Below are 20,002 nucleotides of genomic sequence, written 5' to 3'. Positions count from 1 at the left end.
AATATTTTCAATAACTTAAACTTGAATATTTCAAATAACTTAAATTTGAATATTTTAAATAACTCAAACTTGAATATTTTAAGTAACTTAAACTTGAATATTTGTAACAACTCAGACTTGAATATTTTAAGTAACTCAAACTTGAATATTTCCAACAATTCAAATTTGAATATTTTAAACAACTTTAACTTGGGTATTTCAAAGAACTTAAAATATATGCTTCAAAAGAACTGAAAATTGAATATTACAAAAAACCTAAAATATCTTAACCATATATATTTTAAATATCCAAAACTAAACGCAAATTATTTACATTACCCCATTAGTACAATCATTTGATATTTCATAATTCCATTACAAACAACATGACGGAAATAATGATTTATTACGACACAATTACTCATTCCACGATGGAATAATATTTTTACGCTTTCTGAGGAGGGACTATTTTTAATACTGTTGTTCCATGCTGCATAGTTTTCTAGGTTAACCCGTTTCAATTTGTATGTTATGTTAATACCACAGAAACCAGGTCATATTTTCCTTTCCTCTTTAATATTTATCACCGACAAAAATTGTACAATAAATAAAATGAACAATATCGCGAAGGTAAATTATCTGTTTCGAACAAAAAGGTCACGGCAATAAAAATCTAAAAATAGGGACATCAATTTTTATTGTCAGGCAATGGGGGATATCGTTAAATTTTCGCGCTCGAAAAAATACTCTGATGTCCACAAAAATTCGTTAATCTTTTTTGTTGCATGAAAGATTACTTTTCGTTCTTTTTCTATTTTGAAATTCATAGGTAAATAGTTATAAAAATTTACCATTCATTTACCAATCTCAAATTCGTTGATTTCTAAAGTTCTAAATTTCACAAATTTTACATTTCTAAATCACTATAATTAAAATTTTGTAAAAATGAAATTATTCTCTTCAGAAGTCAATGAATTAATTCTAACAAAAATTGATGACATAAAAGTATTTCCAAATAACAATTATGTTACATCAATTTGAAGTTTAATGTTCCTTAAAAATGTCTATTCAAGCATTTTGTGGACAATTTTTATCTAAAATTGTTAACTATTAAATAAACTTGTTATTACATATTGTGTAGAGTAATATATGAGAGAATGTTTTGATGAGGAACCATTTTGTATTCTACAAAAATATTTGTGGGAAAATTTGTGTTGTTATTTTCTGCAAACATCAAGCTTTAATTTGACATATTACAAGCTCTATTCAATAATACTTTTATGTCATGAAAATGCATTGAACTTTTGATGCTTGAAAATCGACTATTTAATAATTAAATTAGTTCAATACAAAACATTCGATAGAATCTTAAGGCAAACATGAGAGTTGATTTTACAAAAAAGAAAAATGAACATATGACACATACGACACTTACTTGGATTAAAATTGTATTAAATTAAAAGGTGACCAACAGAAAAAGTAAATATAAACGAATATATACAGACAAATATAACAAAAATTTGTATCAATTATTTGCAGTCATATTTCATTACTTTCACCACATCCCCAAAAAAAAGATACAAAAAGTGTTCGCAGTGGTCTGCTTGCAAAACACCAATTTACAAACAGGAATTTGTACATAAAAAAGAAACCAGGTGAAAAGGAAAGATGCGAAAGTCAAATTCCAATATCGGCTACTTGAGAAACTTTTGAACGTCCTTGAACACATCACGTTGATTCGTTCGAACAAATGAAAGTACATTTCACTTGCAACAGGTTGCATAACTCAGCAGCCACTAACAAGAAATTGTCGATCTTTTAGCCTTTAAGATATACAGAATCACTGGTGTAAGCAGATAAGAGAATGATCGAAAAAAGCACAGTGTATAAATTGTGGACTACATTTACGATACCATAATCCCGCATAGTGCATTTCCAGAATCAGATAACTATTATTAGAGCATTGTATTACTAAAATTATGAGAGCATTGTATTATTGAAATTATGAGAGCATTGTATTATTGAAATTATGAGAGCTAAATTGTACTGTAATGTAAAAATATGTAGGAAATAATTAAGGGTCAATGGTTAATGGACTAAAACGATTTTAGTCAACGACCAAACTGAAACGATAATGACACTACTAAATGTGGACTGCATTTACGATACCACAATGCCACGTACTAAAATTTACCACAGCTAAATTGTACTGTGATGTGAATGTATGTAGGAAATAACTAAGGGTTCATAGCTAGGTTAGGTTGGTTAGGTTAGGTTTGATGCATAGAATCACAGGTGTGAGCAGTCAAGAGCTGAAGTGGTCGAAAAAAGCTCACTGTCTAAATGTGGACTACATTCACAACGATACCACAATCCCATATACACCATTTTCCGAATCCACATATTTAGTTATAGAGCACTGTTGGTACTAATAAAATTTACCACCGCTAAATTGTACTGTGATGCAAATGTATGTAGGAAATAATGAAGAGTTCATGGTTAGGTTAGTTAGGTTAGGTTGGATGTACAGTATCGCAGGTGTGAGCAGACAAGAGCTGGAATGGCTGAAAAAAGGCCACTATCCAAATATGGACTACATTTACAATGATACCACAATCCCACATACTCCACTTTCAGAATCCACATATCTTGCTTTAGAGTATTGCCAGTACTACTGAAATTGACCACAGCTAAATTGTACTCTAATGTAAATGTACACAGGAAATAATTAAAGGTTAAGGGTTAATAAGCGATTTTAGTCGACGACCAAACCGAAACGATAATGACAACACAAAGTAAACAAATCGACTCCCAACGCAATTTAACATACTCTCAACTTCACATCATGCATCCATCCACATGTATTATGTTGGGCGAAAGTCTTGCACCACTTTCAGAATAAACATTTTTAAAGTACTGTTAATTACACAAGCTTCCATCGGCGAAATATTAGGAAATTTCAATTATTTTCACTGTAAATTGCCCAGAGATGAAAATATCACATCAACTTTTATCAAAATACTGCAGAACCCCATCCGACCATTCACTCATGTATGCTGTGTATAAATGTACAGGTCAAACTTTGTCAGATACGTCATTTTATCAAACAGTCAAATTTTCCTATTAAAGGTCAAAACCCAAAGAAAAATTGCTAAAAGTTCAGAAAAGTAACTAACGGAGGATCTAAGGGTCGGAGAGACCCCCAGCAACCAAAAGCGAGCCTGTCGACATTAAAACAACTTTCAAAGATTACTTATAATTATTTCAAATTAAAGCAACGTAGCTTCTTTGTAAAAAATATTTTTAATGACTAGTATCATAGACGTTTCAGTGCAGCAGGTAGGTTATTCTAATTAAGTAATAAGAGTTGAAAAAAAAATTCTTCAGTTGAGAATTTTCATGGGCTTTCATTTTCTTTAAAATCATATGCTTATAGTTGCATATTAATCCATATTATACATAATATTTGAAATATGTTGAACTTCATTTACAGATTAAAATAAGATACAAATAATGATATTATCATAACATATAATCAAGGTGTCCCATGCAAGTGGGTCAAGTTAAAACTGAAATGATAGGAAACAGAAAAAGTTTAATTAAGGGTAATGGAATGGTGTTCAAAGTGTCACGCGATTACCGACACGGGAAGTAAAGGTGTTTCGTTAGATTTCAAGGTCATGTGTACTTACGCAAATAATACATATTATTTAATAATACATATTATTTGCGTAAGGTACATATTACATTTGTATTTCGGTGATCAGTTTAATCCCTTAACTGTGAGTGCTTTTTATAAAATGAAAATTAATTTTAATTTGTGCATCTGTGAGAAGTTTAACCTTTCAACTGCAAGTACTTTGTACAAAATGAAAATAAGTTTTAATTTAATCTTAATCTAATTTTAATCTGATCTTATTACCGAAGTGATATTCTATTTTAAAAGATTTTTTCTTGTACTCATTTTATTTTTAGTGGTATATAAAGTACTTACACTAATAGACCCTTGACATTTCGACTTTTAATTGCGAAAATCAGAAGATTACTTTCACCATCACTTTCAAGTTTTTAAGTACAGATTTTAAATGTTACGATGACGTGTAAATAATAATATTAAAGTCAAACAATCTTTAATTATCTAGATATTACATAGAAGTAATATAATTTTGATTACAATATTTATATTAATTGTAATTGAGTAATGTAACGCCGTACATCGGTGGTGCCTGAGAGGCACACTTGAAGTGTTAAGGGTTAATATTAGCACAAATTAGCTTGTTGTTTATATACCACATATACATATAGCTATAGTATTATTATATGGTAACCTATAATTTCAGCATGTGATTTATAAACCAGTCCCACAATTAAAGGATTAAAATAATAGGGTTAAAAGGTTCAAAATAAATTTCTGCGTGAAATATATTAGAACAGGAAACAAAAATTAACGAAATATTTTATTATCAACAAATCAATGATTTATGAAATGCTTCAATCAGACTATCAAGTTTAAAATATTTAAAGGTATTCATACAATCGCTTAATTGCTTTATTGATTAAACGGTCTGTAATTACTCGGTATCTTATGACTTGTAATTGATATGATAAGAGAATAAATTATACTGAATGAAGCCGCAGAATGCAGCGAACTCTAATGGCGGAATAAATATCTTTCTCTGCAATTTTCACGATATTCTTGATCGATAAAGAAGTTTCTTGATCCAGTGAGGAGGTGAACGTGACTGTGAATTTCTGGTTATTTGAGTTTCAAATTTTTGGGGTTCTTTATTTTGAGTTTTGGGAATTTGAGAATATTGGAAATTTAGAAATTTAGCAACTGGAAAATTGGGAAATTTGGTAATTTGGAAAATTTGAAAAACTTAGAAAATGTGGGAAACTTGAAAAATGAGGAAAATTAGGAAATTTAGAAATTTGGTAATTCGAAAATATGGAAAATTAGGAAATTTAGAAATTTGGCAATTTGAAAAATTTTAAAAATGTGGAAAATTAGAAAATTTAGAAATTTGGTAAATTGAAAATTTTGGAAAATTTAGAAATTTGGTAACTTGGAAAATATGGAAAACCAAGAAATTTGTAAAATTGGTAAATTAAAAAATTTGGAAAATGTGGAAAATTAAGAAATTCAGAAATTTGGTAATTTGAAAATTTTGGAAAATGTGAAAAATTAGGAAATTTAAAAATTTGGAAAATATGGAAAACCGAGAAGTATAGAAATTTGGAAAATTGCAAAATGTGGAAAATTAAGAAATTTGGTAATTTGAAAAATTTGGAAAATGTGAAAAATTGAGAATTTGAAAAATTTACCCATTCAACAACTTTACAATTTAAAAATATAATTTGAAAATCCATATTTCCAAATTTCCAATTATCTTACTTAGTACATATAATACCTTTCTCCATAAACAATAAAACACAATTTACAAATTTAAAACACTGTTATTTCTGTAAATTTTTCGAACACGAAACTGTTCACTTTCTCGAATACGATATACGAGACACGTACTCTAAGTTAAACTTTTCTTGAAAGAGAAAGAAGAGAGATCTGATATTGTCGTCGAAATGTATCGCCAACAGTAATATTAAATAAAAACAAGTTTTGATACCTGACACACTCGATTCGGCAATCCAACGGGATTGTTACGACGACGATTTCTAAAGATAAAAATTTGCCGATCATCGTTAAGCTTCTCTCACATTAGACTCATTTGAGAAACGGGCACATAACTGTATTTTAATGTCCTGCTTGACTAATTCGTGAGAATCATCGTCGTTCATTTTAAAACCGCAACACCGATTTTTATTTAATACTAAACCTACTGATCTACAGTGTATAGTTATTCTGAAATTGTAAATGAGGTCAAGAAACAAATAAACAAATGGTATAATGAAAATTAATGTACACATAAAGTTTTTGTTTTTATAAAAATCAACATGCATTTTGAAAAAAATACTTTAATAAATTTTGTAAATTAAAATGTGAAACTTGTAAAATTTGTGAAACAGTCATTTCATTATTATGCATATTCACATTCATAATTATGAATATTATTTATATATAAATTAAATATAATAATGTTTTTAGTTAACATTTAAATTATGCATATAAATAATAAAGTAACTAATTAACTAATTAACTAAAAATTAATCCTCTTATATACAAGTAATATTTATTTTTATAAAAGTAGATTTATATTCAATTATAGATAGCTTGCTTTTAGAGAGAAGAAAATTATAAATAAATAACTAATAATTAATAATTATTTCTTTTCTTGAAAACTAGCCTTCTATAATTAAATACAAATCCCAACTTAAAAATATAAATACAATTTATACAATTTAAGAGGGTTACATTAAGTGTATTCAATAATAAATAATAATAAAATAAATTTATATATTAACGAATATGTATATGAATATGAATAATTAATTAAATTATAATATTAATAACAATTGTACTTAAATAAATGAATTGATCACCAATTTTTATTCGAATAAATAAATTTAAATATATTGAAACACATAAATAATTTATATCGACTTCGAAAATTGTCAGTGACAGATACTTTTATTGATACGATTAAAAAATTTTTGTCTTTTTAAGATCCGTGTTCGGTTTCTGTTCTATTCTTGGACTGAATATATTAGAAAATTTCAGAAGACATCTTCTCATGATGATGTAACTGAATCTCTTTTATGTAACACATTTTCACTTTCGTAAGAAATTATGACAAGATTTAATGCAGTGGATTACAATGTAGTCTTGAGGGATTATTATTTTAAATGAGAAGTATTACGAATGTTTAAAACATAGTTGGTTAATGTTCATTAAATCTAGAAGGGAAAATTTAACAGATATATAAATTTGGAAAATTCATTTGGAAAATGACCTTTGTCAATTTATTTTTGTTTCTCACAATTATATGGTTTTTAATCCAATAAGGTATTTTTAAAATTCGACCCCACCCTTATATTTTGGTAGCAGCTTTAAAATCACACAACAGTTGTAGAATATCAAGAGGCACATAAAATGGTGATAACAGTTTGATGGATGGTGGTTTGAAGGTCACGTCATCTTCAGTTTCTAAACTAGAACCCTCAAAAAGTATCACATGTACACTAAGGCCCTTGTGGGTACATTAAGGACCTTGTTTACGTACCCCCACTACCACAATCCTTAGTCGAGCTCAAAGAACGCATCAATACTGCAGTGCGAACAATTGTTAAGATTATGCTACAAACTGTATGGAATGAGCTCCATACATGTATGGAATGATTATGAACATGTGTCTTGTCACAGTGACACATATTGAACATCTAGAGGGTGTATAAACTTGATTAGTTTCCGGTTCTTTTCATATATCTTTTCATGTATGCTTCTATGTGTAACACTTCTGAACATATACCCTTTTTAAAACAAAATGAATCATTCATACTATCCCTGTACTTAAACGCCACCAAATCTGAAACACCCAGTATATTTCATTACTTCTTTGGTGACTATCAAGACAACTATGGTGTTGGACACAATTATAATTGCGTTAGTGTCGCGAAAGAAGGTCAACCCAATGAAAAATAGAAAGATCGTTGACTCTTTTACCGTAAGGCCAAGGTTAATGAAGCAAACAAGGCACGTAGAAAGGATGCAAAACGTTTGAATTTGATGCACAATGGTCTGCAGATTAAGCCGTGACTCGTGCATAGACTGTAGACTGCTAACTGTAGACCATAGATGACGAGAGAAAGTATGCGATCAGATATGGGGTCTTTCGACTCCATGAAAGCAAAGAGAAAGAGGAGTCGCATGAAGACTTTTAATTCGCACGCATGGTATGAGACAATGCTTTCTGGGGATTTTACATCCTTTTAGATTTGGGACTCGTGATGCAACTGTGTGAATGTTTTTGTGAAACTCTGGGTGTAGTTTGTATGAAGGAACTATTATATGATGTTTATATGGAACTACATGTGTGAATTATGTGGAACTTGATGGGGAGGTTATATGGAACTTTATGTGGAGGTTACATGGAACTCTATGTGGAGGTTATATGGACTTCCAAGTGTGCGTTATATGGAACTTCATATGTAGTTTATATTTGGACTTCCAAGTATAGGTCATGTGGAGCTCACATGTGTAGTTTATATAGAACTTTATATGGAGGTTATATAGACTTTTAAGTGTGGGTCATATGGAACTTCATGTGTAGTGTATATTTGGACTTGCAAGTATAGGTCATGTGGAGCTCACATGTGTAGTTTATATGGAACTTTATATGGAGGTTATATAGACTTCTAAGTGTGGGTCATATGTAACTTCATGTGTAGTGTATATTTGGACTTCCAAGTATAGGTCATGTGGAGCTCACATGTGTAGTTTATATGGAACTTTATATGGAGGTTATATAGATTTCTAAGTGTGGGTCATATGGAACTTCATGTGTAGTGTATATTTGGACTTCCAAGTATAGGTCATGTGGAGCTCACATGTGTAGTTTATATGGAACTTCATATGATGTTTACATGTGTACTTTATATGAAATTTCATGCATAGATCATATGGAACTTCATGTGTAGTTTATATAGAATTTCATGTGTAGGTCATATGTAACTTCATGTGTAGTTTATATTTGGACTTCCAAGCATAGGTCATATGGAACTCACATGTGTAGTTTATATGGAACTTCATATGATGTTTACATGTGTACTTTATATGAAATTTCATGCATAGATCATATGGAACTTCATGTGTAGTTTATATAGAATTTCATGTGTAGGTCATGTGTAACTTCATGTATGCTTTATACGGAATTCCATATATGGATTATATGTAACTTCATGAGTGATTTATATGAAGCTTTACATGACGTCTACATACATATGAAATTTCATGTGTAGTCCATATAGAACTTCATACGTAACTTATATGAAACTTCATATTATAATTCATATACAACGTTATATGTAGTTTACATATAACTCATAAACAATACAAACTTCCGCAAATTTTTCAATCTTTGAAAATTCCTCAATCTCCGATAGAAATTCCTCATTTCGGTGCGTAACGACCGTATTAGCGAAAAGAGAGCATCAGGCGCTAAAGGAAGGACGTAAAAACGGAAGAGAGCACGTAGCCGAAGCGACGAACGGTATACGGGGTCACGACGTGGTTTCGTTTCGTGGTCTCCGAAGCTGGCATTGAAAGGAGTTACCTGGTGAGCCTCTCTCGACTGGTTTTCACTCTCGGCACTCGTTGCAAAGCGATAGGATGAAGCCGGTGTCTGCGTTCCTCGCATCTGTTGCCATTTTACCGGTTTTATTCGACGTCCAGGATCTGCACGCGGTCGTAGAGCTTGAAAGATCATCGCGACGAAAAGCTCGTGATACGTGCTGCTCGTTCCTCGTGTGAAAGTACAGTAAGTAGGATAAACGTGACGGAAAAAAAAGAATATGAGCTTCGTTGTGAAAATTTTGCTCGAGCGACATATTTTGGAGGCGATGTGGGCGAGTTTAGAAATCGTGAGAATCGGGGATTATGTGTTGGATAACAGATGATGTTTCTTGGTGAAATAGTTGTGAATTATTGTGAGATGGTGATTATTGTGATAGATGTTCGTAATCATTTGTTATATTGAATTTGATAGTGAGTTATAGTAATAATTATATTAATTATTGTTTATAATAAATAATACTGATAATTCGTTAGCATATATCATTTTGACAGTGAGTTATAGCTAATGATATTTATTATTGTTTATAGTAAATAATACTGACAATTCGTTAGCATACATCATTTTGACAGTGAGTTATAGCTAATGATATTTATTATTGTTTATAATAAATAATACTGATAATTTATTAGCATATATCATTTTGACAGTGAGTTATAGCTAATGATATTTAATATTGTTTATAATAAATAATACTGATAATTCGTTAGCATACATCATTTTGACAGTGAGTTATAGCTAATGATATTAATTATTGTTTATAATAAACAATACTGATAATTCATTAGCAAAAATAATTTTGATAATTCGTTACAATAAATAACCTTGATAAATCATTATAATAAATTATCTTGAAAATTCACTACTACAAATAGTCTATATAATTCATTATAACAAACAATTTTGAGCTAAATCATCTAATAAAATTATCTCAATAAGCTATCACAACAATTTGTCTTAATAATCTAAACAAACTAATAAAACAAGAAATATAAAAATATATGATAACAAATAATTAAAAAAATGTTTAAAACTGCAATAAACCTAAAATAAAAAATTATTTGTAGTTTTAAAATCATTTAATTTAATCACAAGTTTTATAATAAAATTAAAACAATAATAAAAATAAAACAAAAATTGTCAATTTCTCTGTGATAAAAAATAATAAAGATATCAATGATTTCTACAATTTTTTTAAATTTCTTGAACAAAAAAAAAGATAAGTTAGTGTAGTATAATATTATAAAAATTAAATTTATTAAAAATAAATAAATAATACATTATTGAATTAATAAAAATAGTACATTATACTACTATAAACAGTAAATGTTAAAAGTTCACACTATTCAAATGATGAATGATGTAAATGTCAAAATGAGCAGACACGTGATACTCCTTTTACCTTTAATTTTCATTTTTAACACTTACAACATCGTCTAGAATGTTAACTTTTCAATTGTCTGTGAAATGTCAGACTTGTTCCTAATTATTTCTTATCTGTGGTGCTTTCTAAAGAACCGTCGTTGGTATTTCTACGACCTGGAGTGAAACAGTGCGTGGCTTTGTACTGAACGATACTGTACAGTTTTAAAATCTTTGCATTTTTATTTATAGCCCGAATATCGGTGTCAGTAGTGGTCAACGCTTGTTTTTTTAATAGTATAGTTATTGCAAAATTGAAAATGGGTAAAGAAGCAGAACCTATAGACAGATATTTGTTTTTAGTTATTAGATTTTTAGACAGACATTTATTATCAGTTATGACAATTTTGAAGTTTTTGAAATATTCAAAATTATGTGAAAATTCTGCATTTTTTTTTAATTTGAGACTATATGACAATTTTGAAATTTTTTTGAAAATTGAGGTGGTATGACAATTTTGAAATTTTTTTGAAAATTGAGGTTGCATGACAATTTTGAAATATTTTCTAAATTTGAGGTTGTACTACAATTTTGAAATATTTTTTAAATTTAAGGTTATATGATAATTTTGAAATATTTTTTAAATTTGAGGATGTACAACAACTTTTTAATTTTGTTTTAAATTTGAGGTTGTATGGCAATTTTGAAATTTTGTTAAAATTTGTGGTTGTACGACAATTTTGAAATTGTTATTATTACATTATTACTATTGATGAATATTTCGATAAATTGCAGTTGAACGCTGGTATTCAGAAAATTCGAGCGACAAATTCACCTCCTCGAATGGCACGCAAATTGGAAGTGGCTGTAGCGGGGTGGAATTGAACGGAAATGGCAATTGGTCTGACTACTTTACTCAGTACAACTTCCGTCCTCGGATTTAGCCTGATTCCTCTATTAGCAATCGGCTTGACCGTATTCCGATACAATCAAGCGGATCCAGAATCTCATCCGTCCGATGCTCGTCAGGTTTGTTCAAAATTCTTCTTTTTTACATTTTTTAAAATCATTCATCTAACAAAAATATAAGGATCTGTTACTTAGATGATTTTTATCTATAATTTATCTGAATTTTTACTTGAATAATTTTATTTAGATGATATGTACAACTTTCTGCTTTTCTAAATCTTATTAAAAAAAAGAACCTTAATTATGAAAATTTTAGTCGCTTGCATATTTATATATTTGCATTTAAGATATTTTGTTATCAATGGGTTGTAACTGCTGTAAAAATTTTCTAATTGAAACATTTAACAAAATTTGTTTGAAGTTATTTTGTTTCTATTATTAATTTCAACTATTGCTTGATTGACTATGTCTACACACCACATTACAAATTTAGCATAACACTATATATTTAATTAAAAAATACTTTAGTCAAATTGTAATAAGCGAATGATGAGTGTAAGTCACCTTTTGAATGCAAAAAATTAAATGTAACCTCATGGTGCACGACATTCTTCAATTTTACAATAAAATAATTTATTTCTTTCTATTGTAGAAGAAAACACTAAAAGACTATCAGAATTTAATAGAATAATAATACTATTTATATTATTTAAATAATAATATTTAGTTAAAAAATATTAATATGTCCTTCATCAGTCATTTTAAAGTCCTCCTAAGACCTCTTCAAGTAAAAGAATACTCTTACTGTCTCTACATCATGCAATTTCAATTTGAAATATTTTATTCATCTCATTTGCATTTTCAGAGATGTTCATTATGTTCATAGATAAATTAAACACTCTGTATTTATGTACTTAACGGGCTAAGCTTCTTGAATTGTAATAATTATGATAAGAAAAAGTAGAATATTCACTTCAGTAAATACTGGAACATACTGTTATGCAATGGAACGCAATTTCCGCTTCCGAAAGTAGCACGAACCATCAACAATGTCGGTAAAATCACTACACTCATTCAAGAGTAGACACGGTATAGGCAATCTAGTTATGCTTGAAAAGTTTAAGCGGTCCTTTTTATTCGGACTGAAACGTGTTTGCGAATCTAGTTGCGTAATGTGCATCGCAAAAAGAAACATACAATATTTAAAAATCAATTTTTAAAATCATAAAATAATATAATTTGTTTTTGTGAAAAGTAAGTATCTTGCTATTAATTAGAAATATTTGTGGATTTATTCTCTATTTGCTATTTGTAAATGTAATTTGTAATGAAACTTTAGATATTGAAGATGCGAATGCCTTTCAAAAGATTTATGTAGCGAATGTATGTAAATCGACTGTTACCTACTGTCGATACAACAGTTTAGAGATCAATGGTGATTTAATAGTATTAGATATTTGACAATCAAAAATTTAAACAGACATTTTACGATTGAAAAATTTGAGAATTTGTACTTTTAGAAATGTTGAACTTTGGGAAATTGGAAACTTTTAAATTTTATAATTTTGCAATTTGGAAGTTTGGAAATTTGGCAAATTGGCAATTTGGAAATTTTAGAAAATGGGAAAGCAGAAATTTGGAGCATCGAGAATTTAGAAATTTGGTGATTTGGTAATTTAGTAATTTGGACATTTGGGAATTTGAAAATCTAGAAATTTGGGAATTTGGAAATTTGGGTATCTGAAAATTCAGAAATCTGAGGAATTTGGAAGTTTAGAAATTTGGAAATTTAGAAATTTGAAAATTTGGAAATTCCAAAATTTGAGTATCTGGAAATTTAGAAACTCAAAAATGTTTAAATTCCAAAATTTGAGAAAATGAGAATTTAAGAATTTCAGCATTTTGGAATTCCCAAATTTCTCTCTTTCCAAATTGTCAATTTCCCAAACTTCCAAAATGCAAAATTATCAAATTTGGAAATTGAAATAGAAAAATCTTCGAATTACAAAAAATACAAATAAAAAACAACATACAATTTTCAAAAACGCACTAAATTTGTGTTCCAGCTCCTGCGAATGTACGATTTCATAGTGATCGGCGGTGGAAGTGCCGGTGCTGTGATCGCATCAAGATTATCCGAGGTGTCAAATTGGACCGTGTTACTAGTGGAAGCCGGCGGTGACGAAAATGAAATTTCAGATGTGCCTTTATTGGCTGGATACACCCAGCTGTCAGAATTCGACTGGAAATATCAAACGTCACCACCGACGGTATCAGCTTATTGTCTCGCCATGATCGGCGATCGATGCAACTGGCCCCGTGGAAAAGTTCTTGGTGGCAGCAGTGTGTTAAATGCCATGATTTATGTTCGTGGTAATCGGTAATTCAAAATTAATTGATAGTATGTTCATACAATTAATCGTCTTAAAATAAAAATTTTAGAAATGAAAAAAAATTTGCAATCCATTGGTCACTCATAATATTAATGAGACATGTGTACACATATGTCTACATATAGTCTTATGCATAGTTTTATAAGTGCATATACATATGTCTGGATGCATGTATAGACATATGTATACATATAGTTTCTCACGCAGTTTTATAAGTACATATACATATGTCTAGATATATGTATAGACATATGTATACATATGTAGACAGATGTATATGTACTTATAAAACTATGTATGAGACTATATGTCTAGATATGTGTATAGACATATGTATACATATGTAAACATGTGTATATGTACTTATAAAACTATGTATAATACATATGTCTAGATATGTGTATAGACATATGTGTACATATGTAGACATATGTATATATACTTATAGGACTATGTACAAGGCTATATGTGCTTATAACTACTCATAAGACTAATAATTATTTAATTATATATTCAATTATTCTTGTCATATATATAATTATTTCACTACACATTTAATTATATAATATAAATTATCAAATTTCCCTAATTTCAGCCGGGACTACGACACGTGGGAAAGTCTGGGCAACGTGGGCTGGAGCTACAACGACGTGTTCCCATATTTCCTGAAATCCGAGGACAACCGCAACCCCTATTTAGCTCGGACCCCATATCACAGCACAGGTGGTTACCTAACAGTGCAGGAGTCCCCATGGCGGACCCCCTTATCGATCGCCTTCCTCCAAGCCGGCCAAGAGCTAGGGTACGAGAATCGCGACATCAACGGAGCTAACCAGACCGGTTTCATGCTGACTCAGGCTACGATCCGTCGAGGAAGTCGTTGCTCCACGGCGAAGGCCTTCCTGAGGCCCGTGAAGAACAGGGAGAACCTGCACATAGCGATGCACTCGCAAGCCCTGAGGGTGTTGTTCAACGACGACAAGAGAGCCACGGGCGTGGAGATCCTCCGCGATGGCCGCCAACAAGTGATCAGAGTCAGAAGAGAGATCGTCTTATCAGCCGGAGCGATCAATTCTCCTCAGCTGCTGATGTTATCTGGGATAGGGCCTAGGGAGCACCTAGAGGAGTTCAACATCCCGGTGATATCGGACTTAAGGGTCGGAGACAACCTCCAGGACCACGTCGGTCTCGGTGGGTTCACGTTTGTGGTCAACGAACCCATCAGTCTGAAGAAGGACCGCTTTCAGACCATGTCCGTGATGATGGAGTACGTACTCAACGAAAGGGGACCCATGACCAGTCCAGGTGTCGAAGGTTTGGCCTTCGTGAACACCAAGTACGCGGACAAGTCCGGCGACTACCCCGACATGCAGTTCCATTTTGCACCCAGCTCCATCAACTCGGACGGAGGGGATCAGATCAAGAAGATTCTAGGTCTGAGGGACAGGGTGTACAACACCATGTACAAGCCTCTGAACCAGGCGGAGACCTGGTCCATATTGCCGTTGCTGCTCAGACCTAAGAGCTCTGGATGGGTGCGTCTGAAGAGCAGGAATCCGCTGGTGTACCCAGATATTAATCCCAACTATTTCACGCATAAGGAGGACATTGACGTGCTCGTGGACGGAATTAGAATAGCTCTGCAGCTGTCGAATACTACTGCTTTCCAGAGATTCGGGTCTAGGCCACATACTATAAGGATGCCGGGATGTCACAGATATGCCTTCGATACTTATGATTACTGGGAGTGTGCGATTCGACATTTTACGTTTACTATTTATCACCCTGCGGGGACTTGTAAAATGGGTCCTAGGTATGATCCTACGGCGGTGGTAGATCCGAGGCTGAGGGTTTATGGCGTGAAAGGACTGAGAGTGGCGGATGCGTCCATTATGCCTGTGATCGTCAGTGGCAACCCTAATGCTCCGACGATTATGATAGGGGAAAAGGCGAGTGACATGATCAAGGAGGACTGGAGAGTGAAGAAAAAGAGATTCGTGGGAAGATGATGAATGGGAGAATTGTGGGATTACTGAAATGTCTGTTGTGAAACTGGGGTCGGAGTGTAATTGTTGGTTTAGAGGTTTCTGAGTTGACGTGAAATGGTGGGTGAAAGTGTGAAGAGAATGTGGATGGAAGGAAGAAAGGGTTAACGTGGAATTTCGATTTTGGTAGTTAGCTGTGTCTTAATTAGTGAATTTTCTAGTTGTGAAGTTTTTAAAATTCTAAGTTCTTGAATTTTTCGAATTTATATGAATTCTCAAATTTCTGAATTTACTTTTCTAATTTTCAAATTTAAAAATTCTCAAACTTAGAAATTTCCAAATTCCTTAATGGTGAAGTCTGTAAATTCCCAAACTTATACATTTACATTTCCCTATTTTGCAGGTCCCATTTCCTAATTTTCAAGACAGCAAATTCAAAACTTCCTATACTTTTAAGTCTCTGATTCTAAAATTTTTAACCTTCTAAATTTCCTAATTTTCAAATCTTCAAATTCCCAAATTTCTAAATTTCTAAACTGCTTAATATTGAAATCCGTAAATTTCTAAATTCCCTAGTATTGAAGTTGGTAAATCCCCAAATTCCTGAATTTCTAAATTCCCCAATTTTCATGTCTCTAAATTCCTAAATCCCTAAAATCCCTAACTCCTTAAATCTCTAAATCCTTAAAATCCCTAAATCGGTAAAATCTCTAAATCCTTAAAATCCCTAAGTCGGTAAAATTTCTAAATCCTTAAAATCCCTAAATCAGTAAAATTTCTAAATCCTTAAAATCTCTAAATCGGTAAAATTTCTAAATCCTTAAAATCCCTAAATCCCTAAATCCCTAAATCCTTAAATCCTTAAAATCCCTAAATTCTTAAAATCTCTAAATCCTTAAAATCCCTAAATCAGTAAAATTTCTAAATCCTTAAAACCCCTAAATCCCTAAATCCTTAAAATTCCTAAATGCCAAAAACCCCTAAATCTCTAAAATTCCTAAATCCCTAAAATTCCAAATTCCTCAATTTTCAAATCCCTAACCATCAAACCCCCAAATCCCAAAATTCCCTAGGACCACAAAAACCGTTTCTCAACGTGAAACTTTCTCAGGCATATTACGCTACAAAGAAAGTATTATTTGTCTAGCGTTTTATCTTCCAAACACGATTTGCAAGGAGGTGCCAAATGCAGTGACTTCCGTGTTAATCGATAAACAGTGAAAGCCTGCAACGGACTATATTTTGTAACTGAACCGTTTTGTATACCTCAAATCGAAGAGGAATCACAATCGTCTTCGATCAGACCAAACACGAATGTACCTTAATATTTTACACTCATTATGAATCTTCAACTTTCTTTTATTTATTAATAGAGAGCTATTTAATTGTCAATAGCGATGGGATCGACATCAATGTGGGTCAATTAAAAATTTATGAGAATGATAACGAAGCAGTATATACACAAGGTTTACAAGTTCACAGAAAGTTAAAATGTTTTCGTTTTAAAATTAAGATTAAACTGTGTCTGACTCATGAAGGAAATACTTGATATTCAGAATACTGATTTGAGGAAAACGTAATTAATTATACATGGAAGAACCTGAATGTATGTTGCAAAATTATACATGTTTCCTTGAAATGAAGGAGAAATTCACATTGAAAATATTTTATTTTCTACTTATATAAAAGACAACGGAACAAATAATCGGTGAAAATAAATGGTGAAAAATATAAAAAGTAAATAGTGTAAGACGTGAGAATCAATTTTAATAGAAAGAGCTAAAATTTTAGCTGAACATTCTTGAGATACAACAGCGAGGAAAAATATAGTAAAAATACCAGGGTTTCAAAAAAGGGATTTATCCAGATTTTCAGGATATAAAGTGGATAAAATTGAAGATAAATTGACTAGGGTCGTTTCATACCCAGCGTGACCGTCAAGGGTTAACACATTCGGTACATCATCGACAGTGAAACAAAGGAATATTAATAATTAATAAGGAAATTATTTAACTTAAAATCAGAGACTTAGCAAAGTTTACACTATTCGTTAAACAAGTTCGCCAGTCATTTTAAGTTATGTCTTTCATCCAAATACTTTCTTATTTTCTACCGTCACCTCATGCACTTATACAACAAATGATTTCGTGAACGAAACCACGTATACCATAGCAGCCACAAAAGTGCGTTCCGCTGTAAATCGACTGTGAAATCAAGAATCAGGATCATCGGTAACCTTGAGGATCTTAATGGAATCTTTATCCTGTAACCATTTGCGAAACGTGATATCAGGACATCGATTCGTGAATATAAAACGATATTATTCCATTAACAGTCTGATCTTTATTTCATTTCATTCCGAAATTTATATTGGGACATCGACTGAATATGTAGGTTAATACGTATTCGTTGATTAACAGGAATCGTTTATCAAAGAAACAATTTACAATGATTACGATTCTGATACATAGTAATCAACTTTACTATGTCATTTGCAATCACTATGTTATGAATCTCTAATTATCTACTTAATTGAAAATTACGAGGAAATAGTCAATCCCATCGCTAAATTATCTGTAAATAGAGTTTTTAGATCGTTATGCAAGCAATAAAGGCAATCAAACTGAATGATGAACCAAAAAGTGTCCGTAACGTGTGACCGTGCCATGGTTTAAAAAATGTATGTATATTTGTATCAAATCATGTGACTGTAAATAAAAGTTTCTGTCTAGAATTTGTAAAGTGATTACTATTATCCTAAACGTTGAGTACTATTCATATAAACAAGCATATAATTTTATTATTTTTCTTTCAATTTTTGTTATTCTGTAAGAAATTGTTATTTAAGAAAGCAGGGTCTTTAAGAAAGCAGAGGAAAATTTGTAGATTTGCAGATATGTAAGTTATAAAATTTGTAAATATGAAAATAGGGAAATTACATAATTTTTAAATATAAAGGTAAATATATAAATTATAAAAATTATAAACTTAGTGAATATGAAAATATGTAAATTATAAAATTTTTAACTATAGAACTAAGTAAATTATAAAACTCATAGACATGAAAGTATGTTAATTATAAAATTTCTAAATATGCAAGTATGTAAATTTTGAACTTTTGTAGTATCTCAATCTTTAAACTTCAAAATAACAAATTTACAAATAACGAATTTACAAATCAACAAGTTTATGAATTAAAGAACCCATAATTTCTCAAATTCACCAATTAATAATTCTCCAAACTCTCAAATTCACCAATTCACAAATTTTCCAAAATTCCACAAATTCAAATTTTTCAATTTACAATTCCCTACATTTTCAGATTGCAATTCCCTATATTTTCAAGTGCCTAATTTCCCCATGTCCCAAATTCAAAATCAAAGTATAAAACCTTGAGTAAAATATCTAATTTTCAAACTTCCATAATAAAATACATTAACTAACTCAATATACGTATCCCTAAATTGTCAAATTCACCCATAAGTAAATCCCTAAATTATCAAATTCCCCCATTTCCCTTAAACGCCCACCGTTTCCATGCAAAATTTCATCAAATTTCAGTTTGTAATTCAGAAAATTTTCAAATTTCATAAATTTGCAATTTTTTTAAATTTCAGAATTCCAAAATTTACAGTTTTAGAAAATATCCAAATTTCATAAAGTAGCAATTTTCAAAAACTTGCAGTTTTGGAAAATTCCAAATTTCAAAGTTTGCAATTCTGAAAAATTTCCTAATTCCAAAGTTTGCAGTTTTGGAAAATAAACAAATCCCGAAATTATCGAATTATCAATCATCGAATTTCCCTTATTTCCCCTAAACGCCTACCGTTTCTGTACGACACAGTAGATTTTCACCCGATCCGTGCTTATCTCGCTCGATCTCGCTGATTTCAATCTCGTATAAAAAAAACCCGAAGCCTAACTCTCGCATCGTGAGGCACGCGAGGCCAACAGTTCGAGATCGATGGATCAAGATGGAAGGCAGACGATCTCGACTTTCGTTTCGCGGGCAAACAACGTTTACGTAAGAGATTCCGTGCTAAAAGCCTCGTTACAGGATGTGACGATTCTCACGTACACTTTTTAAGCCGCGTTTCCGCTTCCTTGTCTCGTCTATTATACCGGCGGT

General features: G+C 31.2%; 2 protein-coding genes across 3 annotated transcripts in view; one reads left to right on the top strand and one right to left on the bottom strand.

Moving 5' to 3' along the window:
- Positions 1 to 20,002, bottom strand: part of Flo2 (flotillin-2) — a 156,164-nt gene that overhangs the window by 95,927 nt on the left and 40,235 nt on the right. The gene's annotated exons all lie outside the window — the stretch shown is intronic.
- Positions 11,478 to 18,607, top strand: LOC100877554 (glucose dehydrogenase [FAD, quinone]). Its single transcript, XM_003705663.3, has 3 exons — positions 11,478 to 11,615; positions 13,562 to 13,875; positions 14,484 to 18,607. The coding sequence occupies exons 1-3, from the start codon at positions 11,478 to 11,480 to the stop codon at positions 15,895 to 15,897; spliced, it is 1,866 nt and encodes a 621-aa protein (XP_003705711.1). The 3' UTR covers positions 15,898 to 18,607.

The sequence above is a fragment of the Megachile rotundata genome, chromosome 2, assembly GCF_050947335.1.
Source record: "Megachile rotundata isolate GNS110a chromosome 2, iyMegRotu1, whole genome shotgun sequence".
Lineage (NCBI taxonomy): Eukaryota > Metazoa > Arthropoda > Insecta > Hymenoptera > Megachilidae > Megachile > Megachile rotundata.
This window is presented reverse-complemented; position numbering and strand designations above follow the sequence as displayed.